Source organism: Cygnus atratus, chromosome 2 (assembly GCF_013377495.2).
Source record: "Cygnus atratus isolate AKBS03 ecotype Queensland, Australia chromosome 2, CAtr_DNAZoo_HiC_assembly, whole genome shotgun sequence".
NCBI classification, from domain to species: Eukaryota; Metazoa; Chordata; class Aves; order Anseriformes; family Anatidae; genus Cygnus; species Cygnus atratus.
Window position 1 is genome coordinate 36,837,613 of NC_066363.1, and position 23,197 is coordinate 36,860,809.

Here is a 23,197-nt window from a genome sequence, read left to right on the forward strand (position 1 = left end):
CCTGCTGGGCTCAGGGAGAGCCCAGGAGTGGCAGGGAGAGCCGGGGAGCTGCAGGGAGAGCCCGGGAGCGGGAGGGTGTTGGCTTTTTTAAGAAAAAGGAAGCCATGTGCGGAAAAATAAAAAAAAAATAAAATAAAAAATTTAAAAAAAGGAAGAAATGTGAGGGTGAGAGGTGCCAGGCGGAGGAGGAAAGCAGCAGGCAGACAAAGGGCTGACACATGCCCTGCCCTAGGTGCGCAGCCCCGCTGATGGGGGCGCGAAGCCCCCTCGGCGGCAGAGCCGTGCCGAGTCGCTCAACACGCTCCGGCGGGGGCACGGGCACCGGTACCGGGCAGGAGCCGCTCCGGCCACCAGCCCCGTGCAGAACTGGGGCTCGGCAGCCACTCGGTGGGGCCACCGGGGCTCACCGGAGCGGGACCCCCCCTGCCCGCCGCCGCTTTCTTTGTGTGTGCGGGGGGAGCGGCGGCGGCGGCGGGTCCCCCCCGGCGGGCTGTCAGCGCTGCCCGCCAGGAGGCGGGGAAGGGAAGGGACGGGAAGGGAAGGGAAGGGAGGAGGAGGAGGAGGAGGGAAGGCGAGGCAAGGCAAGGCAAGGCGCAGGCAGGCAGGGCGGCTCTCCCGTCCCCGCCGCGAGGTGACCCCGCTCCCCGTGCGGAGAGGGGCGCTGGAAGCACCGCGGGGCCTTTTGCCGGCCCCTCCGAGCAGCTTCGCCCAGCCCAGCCCCGCGGCGCGGCCGGTAGCGCCCCGGCGGGGCTCCGCCGCCTGCCGCTCCCTGGCGGCGCAGGAAGCGGGGCGCGGGCGGTGGCACTTGGCCATGGGCTGGCGGCAGCAGCGGCCGGGCGGCAGCGGGGCACCGCGCGGGGCTTGCAGCTAAGGGGCGAGGAGGAGGAGGAGGAGGAGGAGGGACCATGGCAGCATCCAGTAACTCCAGTCTGTCCGGCTCGTCCGTTTCCTCCGGTAAGTTTCGCCAGCGGTGTCTCCCCTCCCTCCATTTTTACCTGTCCGCAGCTCGCCGTCCTGCCTGCCCCGAGCTCCGCCGCGGTGCCCCCCCTGTTCTCCCCGATACCCCTGCGGGGGCGGCGGGGCTCGGCTCGCCCCCCACTCCAACCCTTTCCCTCTGCCTTTGTGTGGGGTCAAGGAGGGGGGTGTCAGCCACTCTCTCGGCAGGGCACGGGGAGAGCCCCCCGGCTCCCACGGGCACGTTTTGGGGGGGCGGGGGACATTCGGGGACCGCCTCACCCGCCTGCGCTCCCCCCGGGCACAGCGCACCCCTGCCAGGGCACTGCCGCCGGGGCTGCCCCTGGCTGGGGCTCGCGGCACCCAGGGCGTTTTGAAACACTTTAGAATATATATATATATATATAGAATAATACCCGCAACTGGTTCCCGGTTGAAAACGAACTCAGTAATTAACTAAAAAGTTCCGGGTCAAAATATAAAATAAATTACACGCGCGGGGGCCGTGCGGGGGGCTGAGGATGTGCTGCCTGCCCTGGGGATCGGTGGTGGTGGCATGGGGCTGGCATCCCGCCTAACGCTGGGAAACAGAAAAGTTGCGTCTGTGAGCGAGGCGGTCTGAAATGGAAAGCCGTGGTATAATAGTACCGCCGTCTGCTTCTTAGCTCATTGAGTTGTTATTTTAATGCATGAGTGATAGTAGACCGAAGGAATTGGCAGGGAGCGTATCCTCAGCGTTATCCTGGCGTTTATTGGGCTGAAGAAGTAAATAGAGGGATGAACAACTTTGGGGTTCAAAGGACTTGTGACTCAGTGTTTTATGTGAGGTGCCAGACTGAGAATTTGTAAAAGCTCTTTTTAAACATAGCAATATGTGCTGTGAAAAGCAGACAAGCTCCTTTGGCTATCAATACAACTGTAGAAAATATAAATAAATTTAAAAAGCAACGAACAAATGTTTCTTTTAAAGATGGTGTATGACTTACACTATTTACTATATGTGTCCCTGTTCCAGTATGTGCCACTTACAGCCAGATCCAAAGAAGGAACTGGCTCCTTAAAATACATATTTATTCCAACACTTTTAATAGCAAACACTAACACTGTAAGCCCTGACTGCCTTAACTAGAAAGCACCTAAAAGAAGTAGGCATGAGAAATTGTGTTGTGTTCACATTCATGATGCAAGAGTCGCAAGACTGGAATGAAAACAAGCAAGAGTCTACCCAACTCAGTAGCCTACTAGTTAAGGTCCTCATCCAGGCAATGTGACTTTTATTTGATGGATTGTGTATATGATTTTTACATCTCAGTTATGTGAAAAACACAGAAATAACCCTAAAAAGCTGGACTGGAACCCATGATTCTCCTCCTTGGTGATCTAAGCATTAAGCTGCAGAAGCACGTTCCCTGTGTGCTTAGCTTCTGTGCTCCATGAGTCTTCAAGATTTTCTGGCACGTTGTGCCAGCCTCTGAGAAACGCTGCTCAGCACAGGCTTCTGAATCCCCTCTGGCTGTACTGAGTCAGGCCCCAGGATCCATCCAACACTGAACCCTTGCAGTCTGGGTTCAAACGCCTGATCTGAAAAGAAGAGTGGGAGTTCAGAAACATCACAAGTCTGGGCATTTGGTATTGGCTAACTCGAGGTGGCTTCACTTGCAGTCAGGTGAATCCAGCGCCAAGCTTAGCGTCTAGCCTGGGAACTGAGCTCTGAGCAGATGCACATACTTGAAAGTTAGGGGGACTGGCTCTTGACAGCTCTCTGCTTTGTATGAAGCCCTTTGCTACAGCCTTCAGCAGTTTGTGGTCTATCTTTTGGTTTGTATTTTTTTGCAGGGACAAGAACAGCTGAGCCTTGGCCCACGCTTGGGGCTCTTAGATGCCACAGTAATGCAACTAATAAATATTGTCAAGTGCTTCATAAAATAACAGAGTGCCCTTCACTTTCATACTTTACAAAGTTGGAGTGCTTTTTTTTTTTTTTTCCCAGTGCATTCAGTCTGTGGTGTTTTTTTTCTTTTTTTTTTTTTTTCCTTTATATGTACTAATCAGAAGTTAAATTTGCTGCAGCATGCTGAAGTTTCCAATATTAGCAGACACACCATATCTGACTATGTGCAGCTGTATTTTGGCTGTCTGTGGTTTCAGTTCTCAGAACTCAGCAAGTCTTAGAGCATACTTTTTTACATAATCTAACCAAACAGTCTTGCTTTTAAATTTAATTTGGTAGAATTTATGTGTATGTTTAACTTAACAGTATGAAGACTTCCAAATGACATAATTATTTCTACTCAGGAGAAGAGGGAAGATTATAGCACTACACTACGCTTTACTAATAGAAATAAAGTTCATGGCTGATAGCAGAACACCAAGCTGCAGTACTCAGCTCTACCACTGACTTGATGCTTGGCCTTGATCAAGCTACATAATGTGCTGCTGGATCATTTGTCCATCTCTAGGAGCAGTGTAGTGTTTGTCCACCTCATACAGAACTTCTGAAGCCAAATTAAAACATTGCTCATATAACTCAGATCTTGAAATAATCTAGGAACTATTATCCTACTTGCAAATGCATTTTTAGCTTCAGCAAAAAAAAGTAATTTTTATTTATATATGTGTGCATATATATGTATCTTAAGATACACCCATATACAAACATTCTGAAAAAAATAAATAGGACTGTTCTTCTTGAGAGCATATAAGTAATTCAAATTTGAGAGCGCTGCCAGGGTTTGCACTTGTTTTGAGGTAACAACAGAAGTCCAGAAAGTAGTGTCTATAACATCCAAATATGTGGTTAGTTTTGAGCACTACAATGTGATAATTAACAACCAAGTCTTCCTTAATTTCTTCTGGGTACTTGTCAGGGTACTAGCTAGTAGGAAGGGGGCATATGCATGAGTACATGTTGAGCTGGTTGATAGCCAGATTCTGGTCCATCTGAACACAGTGTGGTGCTGAGCATCTTAAGGTTCTTTCTAAGATTTCGTTTAGGCTCTACTACCTGTATGGAAAGGCAAGGGTTAGCTAGATCTGTCTTCTAAGAAGTAAAAGGTTTTATTGACTGAGTGATAATAGTGGGAATTAGCGTTTGAATGGCAGATGGGAATTTTCATTCCCTTTTTTTTAAAGGGATTTCTTCCATCTCTTACATACCTTTCTGAAAACACAGATAGTTCTCCATTCTTTAATGTTCATCTCTACTCTTCTTTTTTAAAAACACACATCCATTATTCTGGTAAGCACAGCTGTAGCCCCATGAAGCCCTGGGCAGGGTGAAAAAAGTTAGTTCATGAACACTGGTGCTGAAACATGGGAATTTGTTTCTGCAAATGACCATTTGCCTTGTCATGTTTCTGTTTTGATTCCTGCCAGTTCATGTCAATGAGAATGTTCAACAAGTCAAAATGCTAAACAATTCAAGAACATGTCATGTGAGAAAGCTGGCCAAGAATTTTATGGTGTAGATATTTTGCCTTCCCACCTACACTTCTGTAAAGGTGCAAGTGGGATTTATAGCCTTCACTTGAACTTGTGTCTATGTTAAGACCAGAATTTCGTTCTGTCCTGGAGCAGTCATTTGTAAGCACTGCCTGCAAAGTGGCATGGCAGGGTGGCTCATTGTAACTGTAGCAGATGGGCTGCTGACCTGCCTGAAGACCTATGAGATATAAACTAATGTTAATGCAAGTATTAGTACTTAGGGATCTGTTGCTCCTTTGCTTTCACAGCTTGAGAACCTGTCTCTTCTTCAGTTAGTGGTTTTGATGCTGGTCCCAAGAACTGCTGTGAGGAGGCTAATCGTAGTTCAGGAGCACTAGGTACTCATCATGGGGCCCATCTGACTGGAATCTATGATTTTTTTTTTTTTTTTCAGTAAGCTAGCAGTTGGTGGCAACAAAATCTACAGGAGAGAGCAGTGGATATTTGTGTTGCATTTCTCCATATATAACTCTCTGCTTTTGGAGACAGAACCTATGCTGCTCTTTGGTTACTAACACTTGCATTTAAATGTGTCTGGGGGAGAAAAGGATATACCGTGCTGAGGGAAGAAGGTGGATCTGCTAAGCAGTTAAATTAAGTATTCTTCTTTGGACCTTGGGTAAATCTGCAGAGCAGTTCGTATGCTTAAATTATAATTACTTTCACTGGGAATTCCACTTCATTTTCCCACAATCTCTTCTATAGCAAATGCCCAGGTGATCTGTTAGCTTTATGCCTTGCAAACCCCTTAAATTTTGTGATTTTCTCTAGCTGAAGTGCTGATTCAACCACAAGTGGCATCTTTTTTTGCTATCCTGTCCTTGAAAGAGGACTGTACATGTTTCTGTGCTTTCCTTCATGCTGCTTTCTCCTTAAGACAGACCTATTCCCTTGCTGCTCCCCATCTTAGTACTGACCCTTATTCTCATTCATTTTGATCTTTTTTATTTTTATTTATTTATTTTTGAAACTTCTCATATTTTCCTGTCAAACCTTTTACTTCTCCCGCTTCATCACCAGCTGTCTCCAGTTTACCCAGCAGCCAAATACTGATTGTTCATGACTGATGAACTTCAGGCTCCACTTTGTGGAATTTGAACTCAGTCTTGCTTGAAGACACCTCTGTACCTCTCCTCCGCTTTTCTGAGGAACAAAAAGATCCAGCATGCTTCCCAACCTGTCTCCATTCATGGGTGTCAGATGTCTCAGCCTCCTCACTGTTGTGTCATCCTAAGCTAGCAAAACGGCTGGAAATCCCAGCTGCCTTCAAGACTTTGAGTTCTTCTGAAAAAGAGCTCTGTGTGAGAAGCCTTCTGCCAGATAGCCTCCCTGTAGTGGGCAGGAAGGTTAGAGAGCTTGGATCTGTCAGGTAAGAGAGAGAATTGCATCCACACCAAAGGCAAGTATAAATGCAAGTCTGCTAGGGGGTAGCGTGCCATTAGGCTTTCTCTTCCAGCAGGACTCAGAATGTGCCAAAATCTTTGCCTTTACAAGGCAAATATAAAAACATGTTGGTGTACCCAGAGCTCCACAGATAAATTTTCAGGTGCCAGAGAAGCCATGGATGCTGAAGGGATAGCTGTGCACCTTTCCACTTCCCACCTGAGCCGATGCTTCTTCACGTGCTGTTTGTGTCCCAGGTAATAGCTGTCACTAGGCCATATGACTGAGTTGGAAACACATAGGTGAGCTTTCTGCTGCAGGCCTGGGGATGGGCTTGTGTGTCTTGTCTAGATATTTTTACTTTTCGGCTGTATAGAATAATTAGCTGCTCTAAGACGCCTACTCTCCCTACAAACCTCCAGCTTTTGTAAACTCTGGTATCTATATAAAAGATGGCTGTTATAAATTCTTCTTTTAAAATCACCAGTTATTAGTGATTTTTTTTTTTTAAATTGAAAATCGAAAACTATATTTTTCTCTCCCGAAGCTCACGGAAAAAGGCATTTAAGTATCATTTAACCAGTGATCCTAAATTAATAATGAAGTTTATGGTTTGAAAACTCATTCTTGTCATAAATTGAAAAACGACAAATTGCTTTTTTTCATAAATGAACAGAGGTATGTTGTTCAAAGGCAGCATAGTTCTCAACTATGTATTTTCACACATACTGTGCATTTCAGGATAAAAAATGGCTTACTGAGGGAAGAAGAAAAATCTTTGATGGTTCCAGTAACTTAACAAGGTCAAAATAAAATATTAAAGGCTCATGACTCTCTAGGGGTCATGAAGGTGCTATGATGTGAAATAGGCAGATATATTGGAAAAATGAAAGTCAACACAAGCTGATTTTAATTAAGATGCTAGCAAGTGAGAAGAAATGAAATTACTATTGTACACAGATTCAGAGAGATTCTAATTGGGGAAAAAGATTAGTAAATGAAAACAGGTGTTTGTTCTCAATGATCTAATAGAAATAGTGTTGTGAAAATGGTACATGAAAGCTATTTAAATAACGCTGCCATTATGCTGATAAGGTGTTACTTCTGATTTTTAAAAGGGCAACAAGAGTGCTTTTTTTTTTATTCTTTTTTTTTTTTCTTCCTGTTCCTTATGCCAAGCTTCTGCTGGCCAGGGTGTTCTTGCTCTAAATTAAAGCTGAAGTCTTTTGTATTTGGTGATTATAAAGAACTCACCATTCTTATTAAAAATAATGAAAATTCAAAAGGGAATAATGGCAAAGTACCCCATCCTGATGTAATGATTGATCCAACAGTTAGCTGCTGAATATGTAGGCTGTGATTACTGAGAATAAAACATACTGGAAACTGGTATAATACATCTCTGCTTCACAATTTAGCTTATATTTATACTTGGTGAAGCAAAAGTCTTATTTCTCTTATGGATATGCTTGTTTCAGAGGCATATGTGTAGGATCAGACGAACAGTCTTTCATGCTGTCATTATGATGACCTTTTTGGATACCAGTTCAGTTGACTAGTCCTTGCCTTCTGTTTGATGGTTTTAAGAAGGTTTAGCTAGGCCAAACACTGAGCGATGATAGGAAGGAATATTTTAAAATATGCACAATCCTCCTGTACAGCTGCACCCATAGTGTTTCACAAGGCACTTTTTAAATTATAATCATTTGGCTACTATTGTGTGTAGGTAAGTTTTTAACCTGCTGTTTTAGGGGAAGAAATACGGGTTTTTTGAGTCGCTTTGTTTATATATACAACCAAAGCATCCCTTTGGCTAAAGGGCAGCCATAGCAGGGTTTGCCTCGCTTGCAAGGCTGAGTGCTGGCAGAAGGCATTCCCATGCTGGGAAGCCAGTCTGTTGTCGTTTGCTCTTCTCTCCTACAAAAGGAAGAGGTACTTCAGAGATTAAATATTTGGAGAACTGTGTGTTAAGGAATGACACGTTAATATTGCATGAAGAAGCTTTTGTTGCAGGGCAATGTAGCAGGATTTATACAAGAAGCTACAAATCTGTAGTTCTGTGTAGGTCACATTCTTCACAGGTGTAGTCACAGTTTGTCTAAGAATTACATACAGTAGCTTGTGTAAACATATAGCTTTAACTGCTAGGAATAATAACCCATTCTTGCTGTCTTTTTCTGACCTTTGATTATGAGAATGTAAATTCGAGTTTTATATTTGGAGGCAGTTATTACAAACTATGAATCATGCACAGTTCAGCAATAATAGTTTTATCACCCTGTTTTACTCAGCAATAATCCAAATCCCGGGCCTGGAAAGTGACTGTAGTTCTGGTACCAGAAAACTGATGCTGCAATAGTGTCCTTGTAACACTGATGTGCTTTAAAGTTTGCTGGTGATGGGGTTGAAACTAGGTCTCATGCATTTGGTGAGGTAAGGACAAGTTAAGGGGCTTTTAAAATGCAGAAGAATGTGCAAGTGTCCCTTGCTTCACTCCTGTTGTTATTGATCAAGGTCATCACAAAACAATTAGTTCAGTAAATAAGACATCTCTTCTGAGGATATCATTATCAGGCAGACTGATTCCCCCGAGACAAGGTGTCTCAGTTATAGTGTTGGTACTGACAGTATGGAAAGTACTATGTGGGCCCTTTCTTACCGTCAGGAAATCACACGTCACCTACCATGACGTACGTGTCAAGTCATATTTCTGAATTTCTTCTAATGAGCTTGTCATGTAGCTTTTCCTCTCCTTTCTTCTCACCTTCTTGTGTTTAAACATTGCTCTTAGCTAAAAAAAAAAAAAAAAAAAAAGTTATGAAGTGTCTTTGTGGTGGAAGTGTGTTTGTGGTTTTACAGTTTTTTATTTCATCAAAGAAGAAAATCAAATGCTAGAGTTAGAGAACTTAGTTTGTAAATGAGATTCAGCTTGTTGAGCAGATGTTTAATTGCTAAAAATTTGTCTTATCTTGACAGATCAATTGGTTAAATGTTTGGCTTCATTTTATGTCAAGAAAGAAAAATGAAAAGCACGTGTCATCGGTGTGCATACTGGGAATGGCCATTGCAAAGGCAGGCAGAAATTCCTGGTAGAATATGGTTCTCTACCAGCAATATTCTGGAGGGCCTATGCTCTATTCAAAATCAAAAGGAATCCACCAGCTCTTTAAACATTAAATTTTCCATCAAAAGACACTGAATCTATGTTGTAATATTTTCCTGCTGTGTGGAGCTGCACTGAATTCACCTTAATTCCCTAATAAACTAGATCAGTGTGCCCCAAAGCAATGAGGAGAGGATGATGGAATCATCCCTCAGGCCCAGGCAAATCCTCCATTTTCAACTTTTCCAAGGAATATACATGGTTGCTGTTAAAGGCAGTAGTATTTTTGTGTGTGGCTGAAGTACTGCCTCATTCAGAATGAAATATATTTAACCCTGCCTCTTGAGGGTGGTTGGTCCTGCATCACCTTGTGGAAAAATGTGTACAGTGAATCCTGAGGAGTGCTGGATATCAATTCAGGTTGAATACGGAGTAGGTAGTGTCTACATATCGTGTGTGAGAATGTGTAGATTAATAGTAAACATCCCAACTCGCATTTGGGAGTTCAGGGATGGGTACTGCCTAGCATAGAGGCATATATAATTCATGAAACTCTTTGACACATAAAAATAGAGATGCTCATGACTGATGTGGGCTTTCAGCATGTTTAGATGACTTTATAGGCCATTCATCCAGTGCTGTTAAGCACAATGGTGTATCATTTCTGTCTAAAGTCCCTGAGCTGTATGTAGGCTGGGAAACGGCACTGGTGAGGTATATACACTATATGCCTGCCATATCCTCTTACTCTTCTTTAGGTATCCACTGATAGTCACTGTGGGAGATAATCTACCCATCTGACCTGCTGTTGTTCTTACGAATATAGCGGGTAGAGTTACTGCTCAATCAGCACTTCTAGGTCATGCTTTCTACAGCCAACAGCTTCTGAAAGATAGGAGAAATTTGAGGGTTGAAATATGGGGTGCTGACATTCATTGTTCCAGATTTAACAAACAAACGGAAAAAAAAAGAAAAACAAGAAAAAAAAAGAAGAAAAAAGAAACACACCAAAACCCCCACACCTATGTTGCAAAGAGTTCTGATGGGAAGATCTTATTAAGGGTGTACTACATAGAACCGTGTATAGAGTTAATGACACATGGAGCATTCACCTGTTTCTGCCTTGGCAACTCAGAGTAGATCAGGGAGAATGTTGTCTAACTTCTCTGTGCTATGTTGTTAACTCAGTGCACAAAAATCAGTCAGAGAAGTCAAAACAATCAGACTTGTCTAAAATCCTCTTTCTTCTTCAGAATGAAAAGCTTTTCCATTCTTCTTCTTTGCTCTATGAACATACAACCCAGCTGGATTTATGATCCAGCTCTAGTTTGATCACATTTCAGTCTCTTTGATTCATGTATTAAGGCTAGCAATTAATGAACCTCTAAGAGCTAGAGCAGAGTTTTTCATATAAGGTTCCAAGATTTAGGGCTTTACAAAAAAAAAAAGGATGTTGCAATCAAATTTCTGTAAAATCCAGGACTTTTTTTATTATTCTTTAGTGCATGGAAGTGTCATAAAGCTGAATTAATTGTTTGTAAATGATTTTGTTTTTCAATGAAAACCCCTTTATGAGCACAAGGTATTCAGTCCTGACCCTTCAAGCTGCTTGGTACCTTCTGTTCCCACTGCACTGAGGTACTAAATCAGCAGCTTGCTGGATTGGGTGGTTGCTTATCTGAGTATTTTTATGCAGTTTCCATTAAAGCAGCATCTGCTGTTATGATGGGGCAAATTATTATAGGCTACACAGGAAACCTCCCCTCCTCCACGTACTGGTACATAACATTTTTAATATTTGGTGCATTTATATCATAGATATAGAATATGTCAATTCATTGATGACGAATTTCCAAGGATTATGTACAAGACTTAAATTATACATAATTTGTATAAATACCTGTTTCTCAAGAGAGCATGCTCTCCATAACTCCTGATCTCTTGCCAGGCAAACCAAGATGATGGACAGCTTTTGGCTTCATGCTGTGATAGCTCTCTGTTTTACTTAGCAATCTGAAACACACAGTTAGATTGTTCTGTGTTGACAAAATTATTTACTGAAAGAGTATTGAACTTTCTGATGTCTTAACAAAACAGAAGGACAAATTTCAATTTTAAGCTTCCTCTGACCATGCTAATTTGAGTCTAACATATCAATATGTGTTGGAAATTTTGCTTAAGTTCAGAGAATAAAAGTAAGTGATGACTTAAATAGGAGTGGCTGTCGTGAATGAAACTGCAGCATTCATGGGTGAGTGTCTGGGGCTCGGAGACAAATTAAAGCTATGGAAATGGTGATTGACAAGCATGTTTGTTTCTCCTCTTCAGTTATAACACTAACAACAGCACTAAACCTGTAAACCCCTGAGAAATAAAACTGATGAACTGGAGGACTGAGGTATACAGATGTCCAACTAGTTAGGTTTTTTGAAATTATGCAGACAGGAGAAAGGGATATTTTGACTTAGGTTGTGTAGACTGAAAAGTAGAGATTTCTGGATTCTCTTTACAAAGTGGGCTGCTGTGTCAGACCATGGCATTGAGCAAGGAAGAAATCTATAGGTTTTTAATGTAGGAAGTCCAGGCATTTTGGTAGTAGATAAGTACATCTCAGCATGTTAAAGAGAGAAGCCCTAGGTGCACTGACGGTGTGTTAACAAACATTGTGTCATTAGTCCACATTGGGTTCAGGCCATATCAAGCATTTCTGAGGGAGCAGACAAGCAGAGGAGGTCTAAGATATATCCAAAAGCATCACTTATTGGTTGTGGAAAAACTAGATAATACCCATTCTTCCTGTGATTGAACTAAAAGTTGACAAACTGAAGAAGCATCCTATGCAACAGTAGCATTTTAGGTACATATATGATAGATACAATGCAATGTCAAGGATAGGAGGTTTAAGGTGGAACTCCAAGAGCTGCGTTTCCATTGGTGCAGCTCCTGGTGTGATAGCCATAGTGGATTTCTGTATTGCAGTTTGTGATTTCTCCTGCAGTGTGAAAAAGTATCACGAACACAAAAGGAAAGTGATTTCTGTGCATGCTGTTGGGTAATGCTATGTCACATTGCTAAACAGTTGTTTTATTTCCTTTCAGAAATGATGGATTACTTGATTCGATCAAGAAAAAAAAATCTCCTCCCAAATCCATTACATTGCTTTATACCATTGGTTTTAAAAATAAAGCTAAAAAAATAAATTTTAAGTGCAACCACAAAGGGTTAAAGGTATTATTTTTAATGATTAATGTAACAGTAAAGCTTTAAGCACTGGAGACTTAAGTCAATGCATACTGTGCAATTTCTGCTAGACCTACAAAATTTGGCATATATGTACAGTTTATATATGGGTTTATTTGCACGTTAAAATTATTTGAACATACGGTCTTAAGAGCTGTAATGACAAAATAGTGTTCAGACACAGAAATATTCTGGAATAACTATCCCTGAACACTATTCTGTTAAGTTACAGTAATGTAGATCGTCGACTTGAAAGGTGTAGAAATATAGCATTAGTTATACTCATTTGTCAAGTAACACTAAGCTTTCTTTTTTTTTTTCCTTTTTGCCTTTCTGCTGAATGTATTCTTGAAAGCTGGTTGCTCCCTCTTTTCAGAGAAAGAATGCATTTCTGTCATCAGAGACTTAAACCTGAATCTGCCATTTTCAAGTTTTTTTTTCTTCTTTTATTTAGTTTGGTGTTGTTTAGCACAGGACCCGAAAGTGTTGTGGTTAAACAAAGAAAACAAATAATAAAAGGATAAAACAGCATGAAGATAAACTGATTCATTTCAGTAAAACTTTGTGAAACAAAACAGCTTGTTATTAATTAGAAGAATTCCTACCATGCATGTAAAAAGTACACTCAGGGCTGGAAGTCTACATTGCTGAATGTTGTTAAAACACTATATAATAATTACTGCATTTTTATTTATGCTGAGATGTATTTATAAGGAGACAGTGGCTTTTCCATGAAAACAGGTTGGTGACTGTGTAAATGCAGACTAGACAACAATTTGGGGTCCAAAGTCTTGTAACTTGAAGAATGCTGGAAGCATTAGCATAGTTGGTGTAAACTGCAGTCAAAAGGGTGAAGAATTGGCACAGTGTTATTAATTACATGTATTGAGTGAATGCATGTGTAAGTTTAAGAAAATATCAGCAGGAATGTTTAGGAAAATAGCAGGAATGTGCCCCCCACTCCTTCCAGCCATTTCTTCTTTAATTCTGTTAACTAAGGAGGAGGCACATTGCCTTCAAAGAGCTGCTGTAGAGGGCTTTGACTCATGAAAGCCTTCTCTGTCTTGTATTTGTTTCACTTCCTTTGATCTCTTTTGGTTTGATGAGTACGTGTCATCACTTGGTTTTGCAATTGCTTCCTCTTGTGCAGATATGACAGTAATAAATATATTCACTGAAGGGTGTAATTTAAAATTTATATTATTCACAGTTATTGGCAAGCACTTTAGCCTAAATGGTGAAAATGAGGGGCAGTTTGGTTCAGTTCAAGTTTTTAAAATAATTGATCAGTCTTATCAATATGCATAATAAGCTTATCAAAACAGACTTCTCAAAAATTAAAGATGAAAAAACTGAATATAAAATGATTGTAAGTGTAATTGAGTAGTGTAATTTACATTCCCTTTACAGGAAAAGGCTTTCAGCTTCATCTCTTAAGCAGCTTTAGAAAACTGCATGCTGACTCCTGGCAGTAGTGTATTGATTGAAAGCTTCCAGAGTGTCTAGAAAACAGAAGTGTACACAAATTAGTCTGAAAGTGATGTGTCTTACAGAAAGTCCATCACTGTCTACGGTTTGTAAGAAATATGTTAACTTCAGAAGTACTGGATTTACTGCTCTTATGTAATAATCAAGAGTTTATTATCAGCAGGATTTTTTTAATCTTTTTTTTTTTTTTTTTTTGCATCATTCTGTAAATCCTTAACTAAGCCTCACAGCACCTGTTTCATAACTGGGGGACAAAAATGACAGAAAAATGAAACCACTTATTTACTACCAGGGGCTATAACTAAAATCAACATGGAGTTTAAAAAAGAGATTTTTCAATAAATATTCACAATTTTTTAGACAGTAAATTGGGGTGTTTTGCCCATATAAGAGACATATTTAGAACTTTTTTTCCCTTTTGTTTGGTAAAATACAGTGTCAGAAATTTCCTATATGTTGTGGTTCCCTTCATAAAAGTAGTTTAGGGAATGCTTTCTCCCACTACAGTTGAATTACATTTCTCTTTGCTTTTCCCTCCTTTCTCATATATACTGATTCCCTCCAAATGTAGATATGTGCTACGCTCAGGCTTGGGGTTAGAATAGAACTATGCTTAAACCAGTGAAGTGACTCCAAGTAACGTCAGTGATGGGAGCAATTTTATCCTGCATTTGTGTTCCAACAATTATTTAGTCTGATACTGACTTTCCCCATCCTTGATGATCAGGCTCTTCACTAGTAAACGTTTCAGAACAGATTTATTCATTGATACATACTTGAAGAAGTTGATGCTGTTCATTTCTGAGGCTGTTGAGTACCATTTGGAATAGCAGCTGCTGAGGTAGTGATTTGGACGTGTCCCCTACTACCCTTGAAAGGAGAAACATCGTGGGCGCACAAAACCTTTCCAAAGTATCAACGACATGCAAGTCTGAAAGCATTTGCATATTTTAACAGATTTTTTTCCCCACCATGAATGTATTTATCTTGCTTGCAGATACAAGTCTGATAGTTTGATGTCAAGCAGAAATGACTGCAGAATTTTTTTGTATATCCAAGCCTCTGTAAGCCTATGAGTAAGGGCATTTTCCTTCTGATCATCTGCCAGGCAATGACAAACTTAAGGAAATGCGATCTTATGGGTAGGACTCCATAGTCAGCTCAGTTTACTGTATCCTGTGATTTAGCAGATCCTGCAGTCCATGTAATGGGAGATGCCAGCTCCCATTTGAGGGAACTTTAAGAAGGAATGAGGAGCTTACCTCCAGGTCTGCAACAGCTTTCTGAAATACTAAGAAAAAAGAGTTTTGTAGTGGGGTTATTATTTGAAAACAAACAAATTTTAGGCCAAATTTTCAAGCTTCCACAAGTCAACAAGCTGTGCTGACTAGCTTATATATCATATTATCTGTGTGTCTGGTAGTATTGTTCATTTTAATAGTTTCTACCAATTTACCAAGTGCAGCTGTCAGGTAACTGGGAGTTTTTTGGGGAGCCCTTTATAAAACTGACATAATTTTAGCCCTCTTCCTGTCCTCTGATAATGAGGCAATTTTAAGAGACAGTCAGTCAAAATGCTGTTTCACCTGTAAGTTTCTTATGAAGTCTTTGATAAACGTCTTCTGATCCGTACCATTTGTTACTCTTCATGTGTTTGTTCTGTAAATTCCACAGAAACCTCAGTGTGAAATGTATGTAGTCCCTCCTAAAGAAGTGTTCTGTTCTGGGGGCTTCCCTGGGCCCTGTGTTCTCTATGTGCACATCTCAAAATACTCAATTATTTTCTGCTGTGGCCTGTGAGAGCTCCTTTTATGCCTTGATCATCTATTGGCCAGAGTGGTAGGCTATGAATTCAAACATGAAAAAGGGGTTGTTGTTAATTCTCATGTCTTCTGCAAGTCATTTCTCAGGCTGTATTTTGGCTTGCTGCATTGCATTTTGAGTTTGCTTTGGATTTATGGTTGTTGGTTTTTGTTTTGTTTTGTTTTGTTTTTCATCTAACCTGCTGTAGTTGATGAGTCTTTCTACTTCATTTGGACATGACTCCAGCTTCCAGAAGGATGTTTCCTTGCTTCCAATAACCCCTTGTGTCCTGCAGTTTAGCTCTGCTGTCTTCCTTTTCCACTTTTTGAAATCTTTTTTTGATAGGTGGCATATATTTGCTCTGGGCTCCAGTATGGTATCTCTGTTTACCATTCAGCCTGGAAGGGTTTAACTATGTTAGCTTCCCCATTTAGCTTCCTTTTAGCAAGATTTAATGTATCCTCCAGGGTGACTTATAAATCAGATTTCAAAGGTTTTATCAGTCCTGTCAAAATTTCATAGTACATGTATCAACACTACCTACAGTTACAAATCCATTAAAAATGTCCAAACTGTAAAAACCATGTGTGAATGTGTAAGCACGCGTGTCTGCGCATCATAGATAGGGAACAGATAATAATTCCTGACAGGAAGAATAATTTTAAATGTAGAATCTGGGCAGTCAAATCTGTTTTCTGTTTGTTTTTATCAGGTTCTAAAACAGCAGAAAGTGTTTCTTAAGGTGTAACATCGCCTTCGTCAGCTGACACTGCCTTAGGGATAGCCCAGCTTCTCCTGTATCTAAGGAGTCTGGGAAGTAAGGTTTCGGTTGTGAGTTATTGCAGTCTGGAATTGGGATCAAGATGGTTTAGCATGACAACCTGTACAATTACAAATCTCATTTGGAGCCAAAATACTCAAACATTTATACCTATAAGCATCTGGAGCACTCCCCCAGCATCTCATTGTCACAACTGACTATGGCAGAACTAGTGGGTGGTGAGTATGCATCAATGGGCCATAATAAGTATGGTCTGAAGTGGTCTAAACAAGCTTAATAAAGTCCTGACACTTAAATGTTTTTTTTTGTTGTTGTTTGTCTATTTGTTTGTTTTCTATGAAAAAGCTTTTTAGAGACTCAAAAAAAGAAAGGGGGGATAATTAGATCACATCATTGTTGACAGTCTGGTCAAAGGGAGGGAGGAGCAGGGTTAGTCATTTTTAAATATTGTAATAGAAGAAGGTAAAAGACTTCAGAAACAATGAAACAAAGAGCAGACACTTGTTCTTTAAATAAAAATGATGCATTTTGCTTAAATTTAATAGTAGAGTTGATATACATGTATTCAAAAGCTCTCATTTTGATTCTGGCCTATTCCAGGCAAGGAACAGAGTCAATGAACTTTTTTCCTTAACCTTCAGACATAAGCTCCATTTATGACAATACAGTATTTTCCACGCTGTTTCTGAATCTTTCTGTATGTGTTTGCTCTTCCGACACTGACTGAGCTTTACCCAAATGTGAATTTATTTTTAGACCTTGCAAGAGGAATGGCTCGGTGGCATGAGTGAGGTTCAGAGGCAGAGCAGCCTGGTCGTGCACCTTGCTGAGAAGCTCCTCTCCTTGCCTGGCCAAGCCTGAGCAGAGCAAGCAGCTTGTTGCTACCTAAAGGAGGGCTCTCAGCCCACTGCCCACACCCAGTCCCCACTCTGGTGGTACTCATCGCCTGCTCCTGTGAGCTGGTGGAGGGCATGGGTTTAGAAACAGGGCTAACAGTGAAAAGCGGAAATATCCTTCTATAGCATGTGCTGGGCAGGGCTCTCTGCTCATTATTCCACTACCTAAATCTGTTTTTTCCTTCTCATGGCATGTCAGTCACTTGTAACAGCTGTTACCCTCAGGCTTTACGAAGTGCCAGTTCCCTCACCACCCGCTCATTTTCTGAGGGGAAAGTGTGTCCAAAGCTTTTTTTCAGTCCCTCTTCTTGTCCCCATTTGTGTGTATGTTCTCATTAATGCCTTTAAAGTCTCTTGATGCCTGTAACAAGCCATGGCTTTCATGTAAAAAGAAATATTAGTTGTATGTGCATTTTGCTGATTCCTTATTGTTTGAGGCATTCTTAGGTTTTGATAGAGCACTTTTTTTTTTTTTTTTTTTTTTTGAATTTTAGCACAGCAAACCATACTGGGAGCTTTCTAATAAAGAAGGACAATATTTGGTATTAAAAAAAAAAAAGTAAAATGAAAAAATTTGTACTAATAAGAGCCTATTACCAAGTGATAAGAAGCCACAAAGTTCCAAAGCTGAGAGCTTTGAAGATGTACACCTGTACGTCTGAGAGTTGAGATGTACACCTGTACATCTTCACAGGCCACTGTCATCATCAACATTAAACGTTATTGTCAGCCAATGAAACACTTTTTCAAAAAGCAAAAATGTAACATAGTTTGTGCTTACAATACTGGCACCTCTCTGAAACACTGTTTTATTAGGTGGGTGAGCTGGAATTCAAGAAAGTTATTTAGATGAAACATTCTTATTAGACAGAGGTGGCAATACATCTGTAACACCAAAGAATTAGAAGAAAAAGGGTTGGGCAGGGCAGAAGTGCACTTGTGCATGAACATTTTAGAGACCTGTTTTGCCGTCTAAATGAGAACACTTGATTTATTTTTTTTTTTTTTGCTTATGATGCAGCCTTTTTTTACATATATATCTTATTTTTCCCATTCCTTTGAAGCAGCAAACTGGAGACTGCAGTGTTGTGTGACCCCTTGTATTAACTTGGACAAATTCCAAGAAAACTTTTCTGCTGGGAGAAGTAGTGCCAATTTTCAGGTCCAATATTTCCTGTTACCTGGGTTATAAAGATACTGTGAATTTCTGTGCAGCTGATGGTTTGTCTTTCCGATTCAATAAAGCAGATACTTGCAACTTGTTAATTATTAATCCTTGAATTCAAAGTTTTCTAATCCTTTCACTTTGTTTTCTAATCTAAACTGTCCTCTTGAGCCAGTCTAGATAAATAACACCTACAAGATATTATAGTTTACAGTGAGAATTTTTAAACTACAGTTTTCAAGTGCTGAAGAATTAATTTAACTTTCATGTGTAAACTACTTTACAATTGAGACTAAGATAATTTTAAAAGCAGAACGATTACCAGAGTCATGTTCTTTTAGGAAGTGTATTCTTCTAATTTAAACACGCTCCACAAACATTTTTTTAACCTGTCAGTAACTTGACAAGTTTAAATTTTCAGATTCACAATGATCTTAAGTGACATAATAGATTAAAGTGAGGAAGATAAAATCTTTATTTACATGAAACACTTTGGTTCCATTGAGATTTGGGAAACAACTCGTTATACATCAAATAGCCTCATAGAGAATTCCAGAGATTACACATATGCCAATTATACTTTTTAGAAATATATAAAAGTGTTTGAAAAACATAAACTTTTATATCTTTTTAGCAGGAAGTAAATGCCCTTTATACTTAAATTTCTGGAACCTCTTAGGTGGAAGAGTAAAAATGCTGTGGAGAATGGCAAAATGGAATTGGCTCCGTATTTCAACATATTTGATCCCTGCAAATGTTCGATAACATATAATGAGCGTAAGTGAGAAATCCAACCAGGAGCATAAAGAGAGGCTCATTCTTGCAATGAGCACCATATGGATAGACATTTCTGCTTTTGCAGAACGTCACTGCTATCAGCGGGTCCCTGCATAGTCCATGGGTCAACAGCATAGAGCTGACTGCATCATCAAAATGAAGTGACAGCATGTCTCAATTGGTTGGCTAAATGTTGTGTGATATTCTTGTAATGAGGATGAAGCCTGTGATTATTTTGTTTCCATTATCTGTTTCAGCTGTGTGCTTCACGCAGCTATTCTGACAGTCTTTATTTGCTGTCTGGGATAGCACAGGCATAAGCTTGGATTTGGATTGAAACCGCTTAGTCCTAGCAGCAGTTAAGGAATGTCTGGTGGACAGCTCGGGGGAGGGAGGGCTACAATAAGGAAATCTGTGACTAGAGGGGCATCTTAATCCTCTTTCCTTTATCTTGAGTCCTCTGAACTATCCATATCCAAAACATCAGGTCCCAGTTACATCCTGCATGAGACTCTACCTTCCAGGTACTGTCCCTATCTGCTTTTTCCATGCATTTGCTCCTATTTTCCTTTCTACCATGACTTCCTGCAACACTACCTGCTTTCTTTCACTTCCTCACAAATCTGTAAGCTCCCTGTTGCAATACCTTCTATATTTATTTGCTTTCTTGGTTGTCCAAAAGCCACACTGTCTTTTGGTTACTTTGTAGTTATACACGTGCTTACTGGCAAGTAAATGTGTGCTTGCTGAGCAGGTGGGGTGTTTGCAGGGTGATATCCCCAGTAGGGTTTTCCCATTGAAACCCATCAGTAGTGTTGTAGATTTGGCTTTTGAGTTCTCCCTGTCTATTCCTCTACACTGAGTCTCCGTCCAGCTGTGGGATTCCACCAAACCTGCAGGAACTTACTGACTTTCAGATCTCTTTTGAATGGAATTGGGCAGCAAGATCAGAAGTTACAGTAAGCCCTATTTGCCTAAGGGAAAAGATAAATCTGCCATTTCAGAACATATGCTAAGTGAAACTCAACTTTCCAGAGATCCAAAAGCTAGTTTATTGTTTCTGTTTGAGTGACAGAATGTGATGCCTTTCAGTTTGACTAGCTACATACTTCCAAAAAAAAGGGGGGGGGGGGGAAGTGTTTATTAGAATTTGAAGCATGTTTATGGATGAAACAGTATCAGTATTAATGAACTTTCTAATTAATTAGAACACTGAGAAAATTCGTCTTCCTGTGACTTCAAGTCAGGATTTTTCCCTTTCATCTTGGAGCCTATCCTAGCAATAATTGCTGTATCTTTAAATTATATCTGTTTAGTAAAGAGATTGCTGTTAAATCCTTCCATTCATTTCCAAGATGGTGCCTGTTCTAGGGCCAAGTCATGCACCACCGCCTGGTTTGATTGATGACACTAATACCTTATGCTCATGGAAGGCACAGAAAATTAAGGAATACGCTATAAAAAGGGTTTGGGGGGTTAACTCTGCTGCAGCCTTGCAGCACAGAGCAAGGTGAACAGGTTGGCAGGGGAAGCTGGGAAGTATTTGCTGCTGCAAGGGGGATTTGTAGGTAAGGGGGCTGTAAGTGCCCCAGGAGGAGCTTGGTGATGACACTGGAGTCATTGCTGCATCTGTTGTAAAATAGGTCATGAAATGAAACCAGTGTGCTAGTTTACATCTTCTTCTAAAAACTGGCACTACAGACAACATGTCTTTCCACGCTGTGCTGGGAGATCAGTGCAAATCCAAGGGATGTCTTATGGTCCCCTTCAACCCAAATGACAAACTGGCTCCTCCTTCAACCCAAATGACAAGCTGACTTCTGAATGATCACTTCTCAACTCTAGCTGTTTTGTGAGCAGCTGTACTACCATCAAAGTCTATCATACAGTAGCTACATTTTAAGAGTTCAGAATGCGTTGATTCATGCAGTGGAAGTTGAATCTACTTTATTCTGTCTAGACGTGCTTTTAGCTGCAGTGTCTTGAAATAACAGAATGTAGTTTTGTAAAAATAGAAATATGGCAAGTAGTGTCTGGATATAAGTGTGGGAAGGGACTACATAACTGTTTGATTGTGATGGTTACACGTGAAATCAGAACTTGTTGGCTGATGATAATGAATGGGCTAACACCTTCCCCCGCAGTAAAGCTGTGATTTTATAAAAATACTTCTTGCATGTAGCATGCATTTGAATGATACACATAGACACGGAAGCTCCCAGTTGCTCTTTTTACATGCATTTCTGAACACTTCACAAATACACTTGAAGTGCGATGTAATAGATTTCAGAGAGGTATTATTTATTCTGAAAAGGATTTGGCATGTATTAGTTGGGGAGTAGGGAGATGAGGGGGTCCTTTTTTTTTTTTTTTTTTTGCTACTCTGTAAGGTACTGTGTAAGTTTTCACTAACAATTTCTGCCTTCTTAACTGACATGTGGAAAAGCCACAATGTTGGCATGAAGTTATCTCCCAGTAATAGTGCCAGTGGGGTGTTACTTCGCTGTGTTTTTTAATGCAGGAAACTACTTTGTATTCTGTCTGTAATTTCGGCTTTTCTGAACGTTTATTTTTGGATTCATAATGCTAATATTGACGTTTTCTTCTGCAATTTGAAATGCCTAATATAAGGGATAATGATATCATGTAATATTTCCTATTGATCTTGTGTTTTTCTTTTTGTTTTTAGTTCTGTCTCCTTTATGTATCTGTGATAAGTTTTTTGTGGCAGATATTTAAGAATAACTATTCTAGGAAAAGTTGCAATACAGAAATGCCACATTTTTATGTCTGAAAGTCCTCATTTATATTTTTCAGATAGAATTCCTTGAAGTTTTGTATTAGTGTTAACATTAAGATCCATCTTAGCTGTGTAACAATGAACCTGGTGCTTCTCTGTTACCACTGAAAGCAAAACTGTCAGTTAAGGTCAAATACTAGTTCTCTACTAAAGGCAGTGATAGGCAAGATGGGAAGAATGGAGTGGGATTTTCACATCCCACTTTGTTTCCTAGCTTACTGACTGAGCAAATTTGATTTGGGAAGTAACTGAGACGAAGTATAAAGGCTTCAAAGTCTTTTAAAATAATAATAGCCAACATTTTTCTAGCTTATTGTAGATAAAATCCTGGCTGTGTTGAAGTCAGCATTAAAAGTCCCACTGACTTAGGCAGAGCCAGGATTTTATAGACAGTGCTGGTAGCACTGTCAGGATGTTCATTGATTCTCCATGGCCTTGTCTAAGAGATGGGTAAGTTTTGTTACCTCTGACTTGCAGACCAAGATAGCAGGATGAAATAACTTTCTCCTGGCTTTGCTGAGAGTTGGTCAGCACTGGGACAGTCATTTTGGGTTTCATGGGTCTCAATAGTTGTCAGTTCATGCCTGACACCATCTTTTACACAGAGCATTTTTTGCACTGTGTCCCTACATATTAAGTGGATATTCCATTCTTTGGCCTTGTTTTTTTGCTTGCCCATCTTTCTACTAACCTTTTCATTTATCTTATACTTCAGCAGTTTTTTCCCCTCACTAATTTACCGTGGTTCTATTTCTGGCTATGAGATTTCCTCTCCTCCTTTTATGGCCATAACAGAGCCCACTTGTAAATCATCCCTCGTACTGCACTGGCTGCCTTCTTTCTGCAAAATGTGAGCAACTCTATCCTGTCACTGTTATGTACTGACATTTAGCAGATGTATTTTCATTGTTCGAGAAGTACTATTTTCTTAACATTTAAAAATGATTTTGTTATTGTTAGGTGCTTAACTTCTGAAAATAAGTTTACTAGCCTTCAATGTCTCTTCATAAGCTTAGTAGATGTATTCTAATATATGTAAATATTTGTTCTGTGTTTTCCCTTCATATGGAAATAAACTGTACAAGCTTAATTTTTATATTGCTGCCAGTTGAAGACAATTCAGTTGGGTGATGTGAAATTCATTTATCTGTCCTGGTTGTATATTGTATTCTACACAAAACCTTAAATTACTTTCATAACAAAGACATCATCTGAACAAAGGTGGACAAGCCTGGTATATCCGACATCTTACACTGTGCTTCTGCTATCTTTCTAAATTTCCAATTTGTTTCCCCAGTCTGTTACTTGTTGTGCTTGTTCCCAG

At 40.2% G+C, this 23,197-nt stretch overlaps 1 protein-coding gene across 1 annotated transcript in view; it reads left to right on the plus strand.

The window, feature by feature from the left end:
* Positions 1–534: 534 nt before the first annotated feature.
* Positions 535–23,197, plus strand: part of CHN2 (chimerin 2) — a 165,678-nt gene continuing 143,015 nt past the window's right edge. The window contains exon 1 of the mRNA XM_035556385.2: positions 535–954. Within this exon, the coding sequence (XP_035412278.2) occupies positions 906–954 (49 nt within the window). The 5' untranslated portion in view covers positions 535–905. The remainder of the gene's footprint in view (positions 955–23,197) is intronic.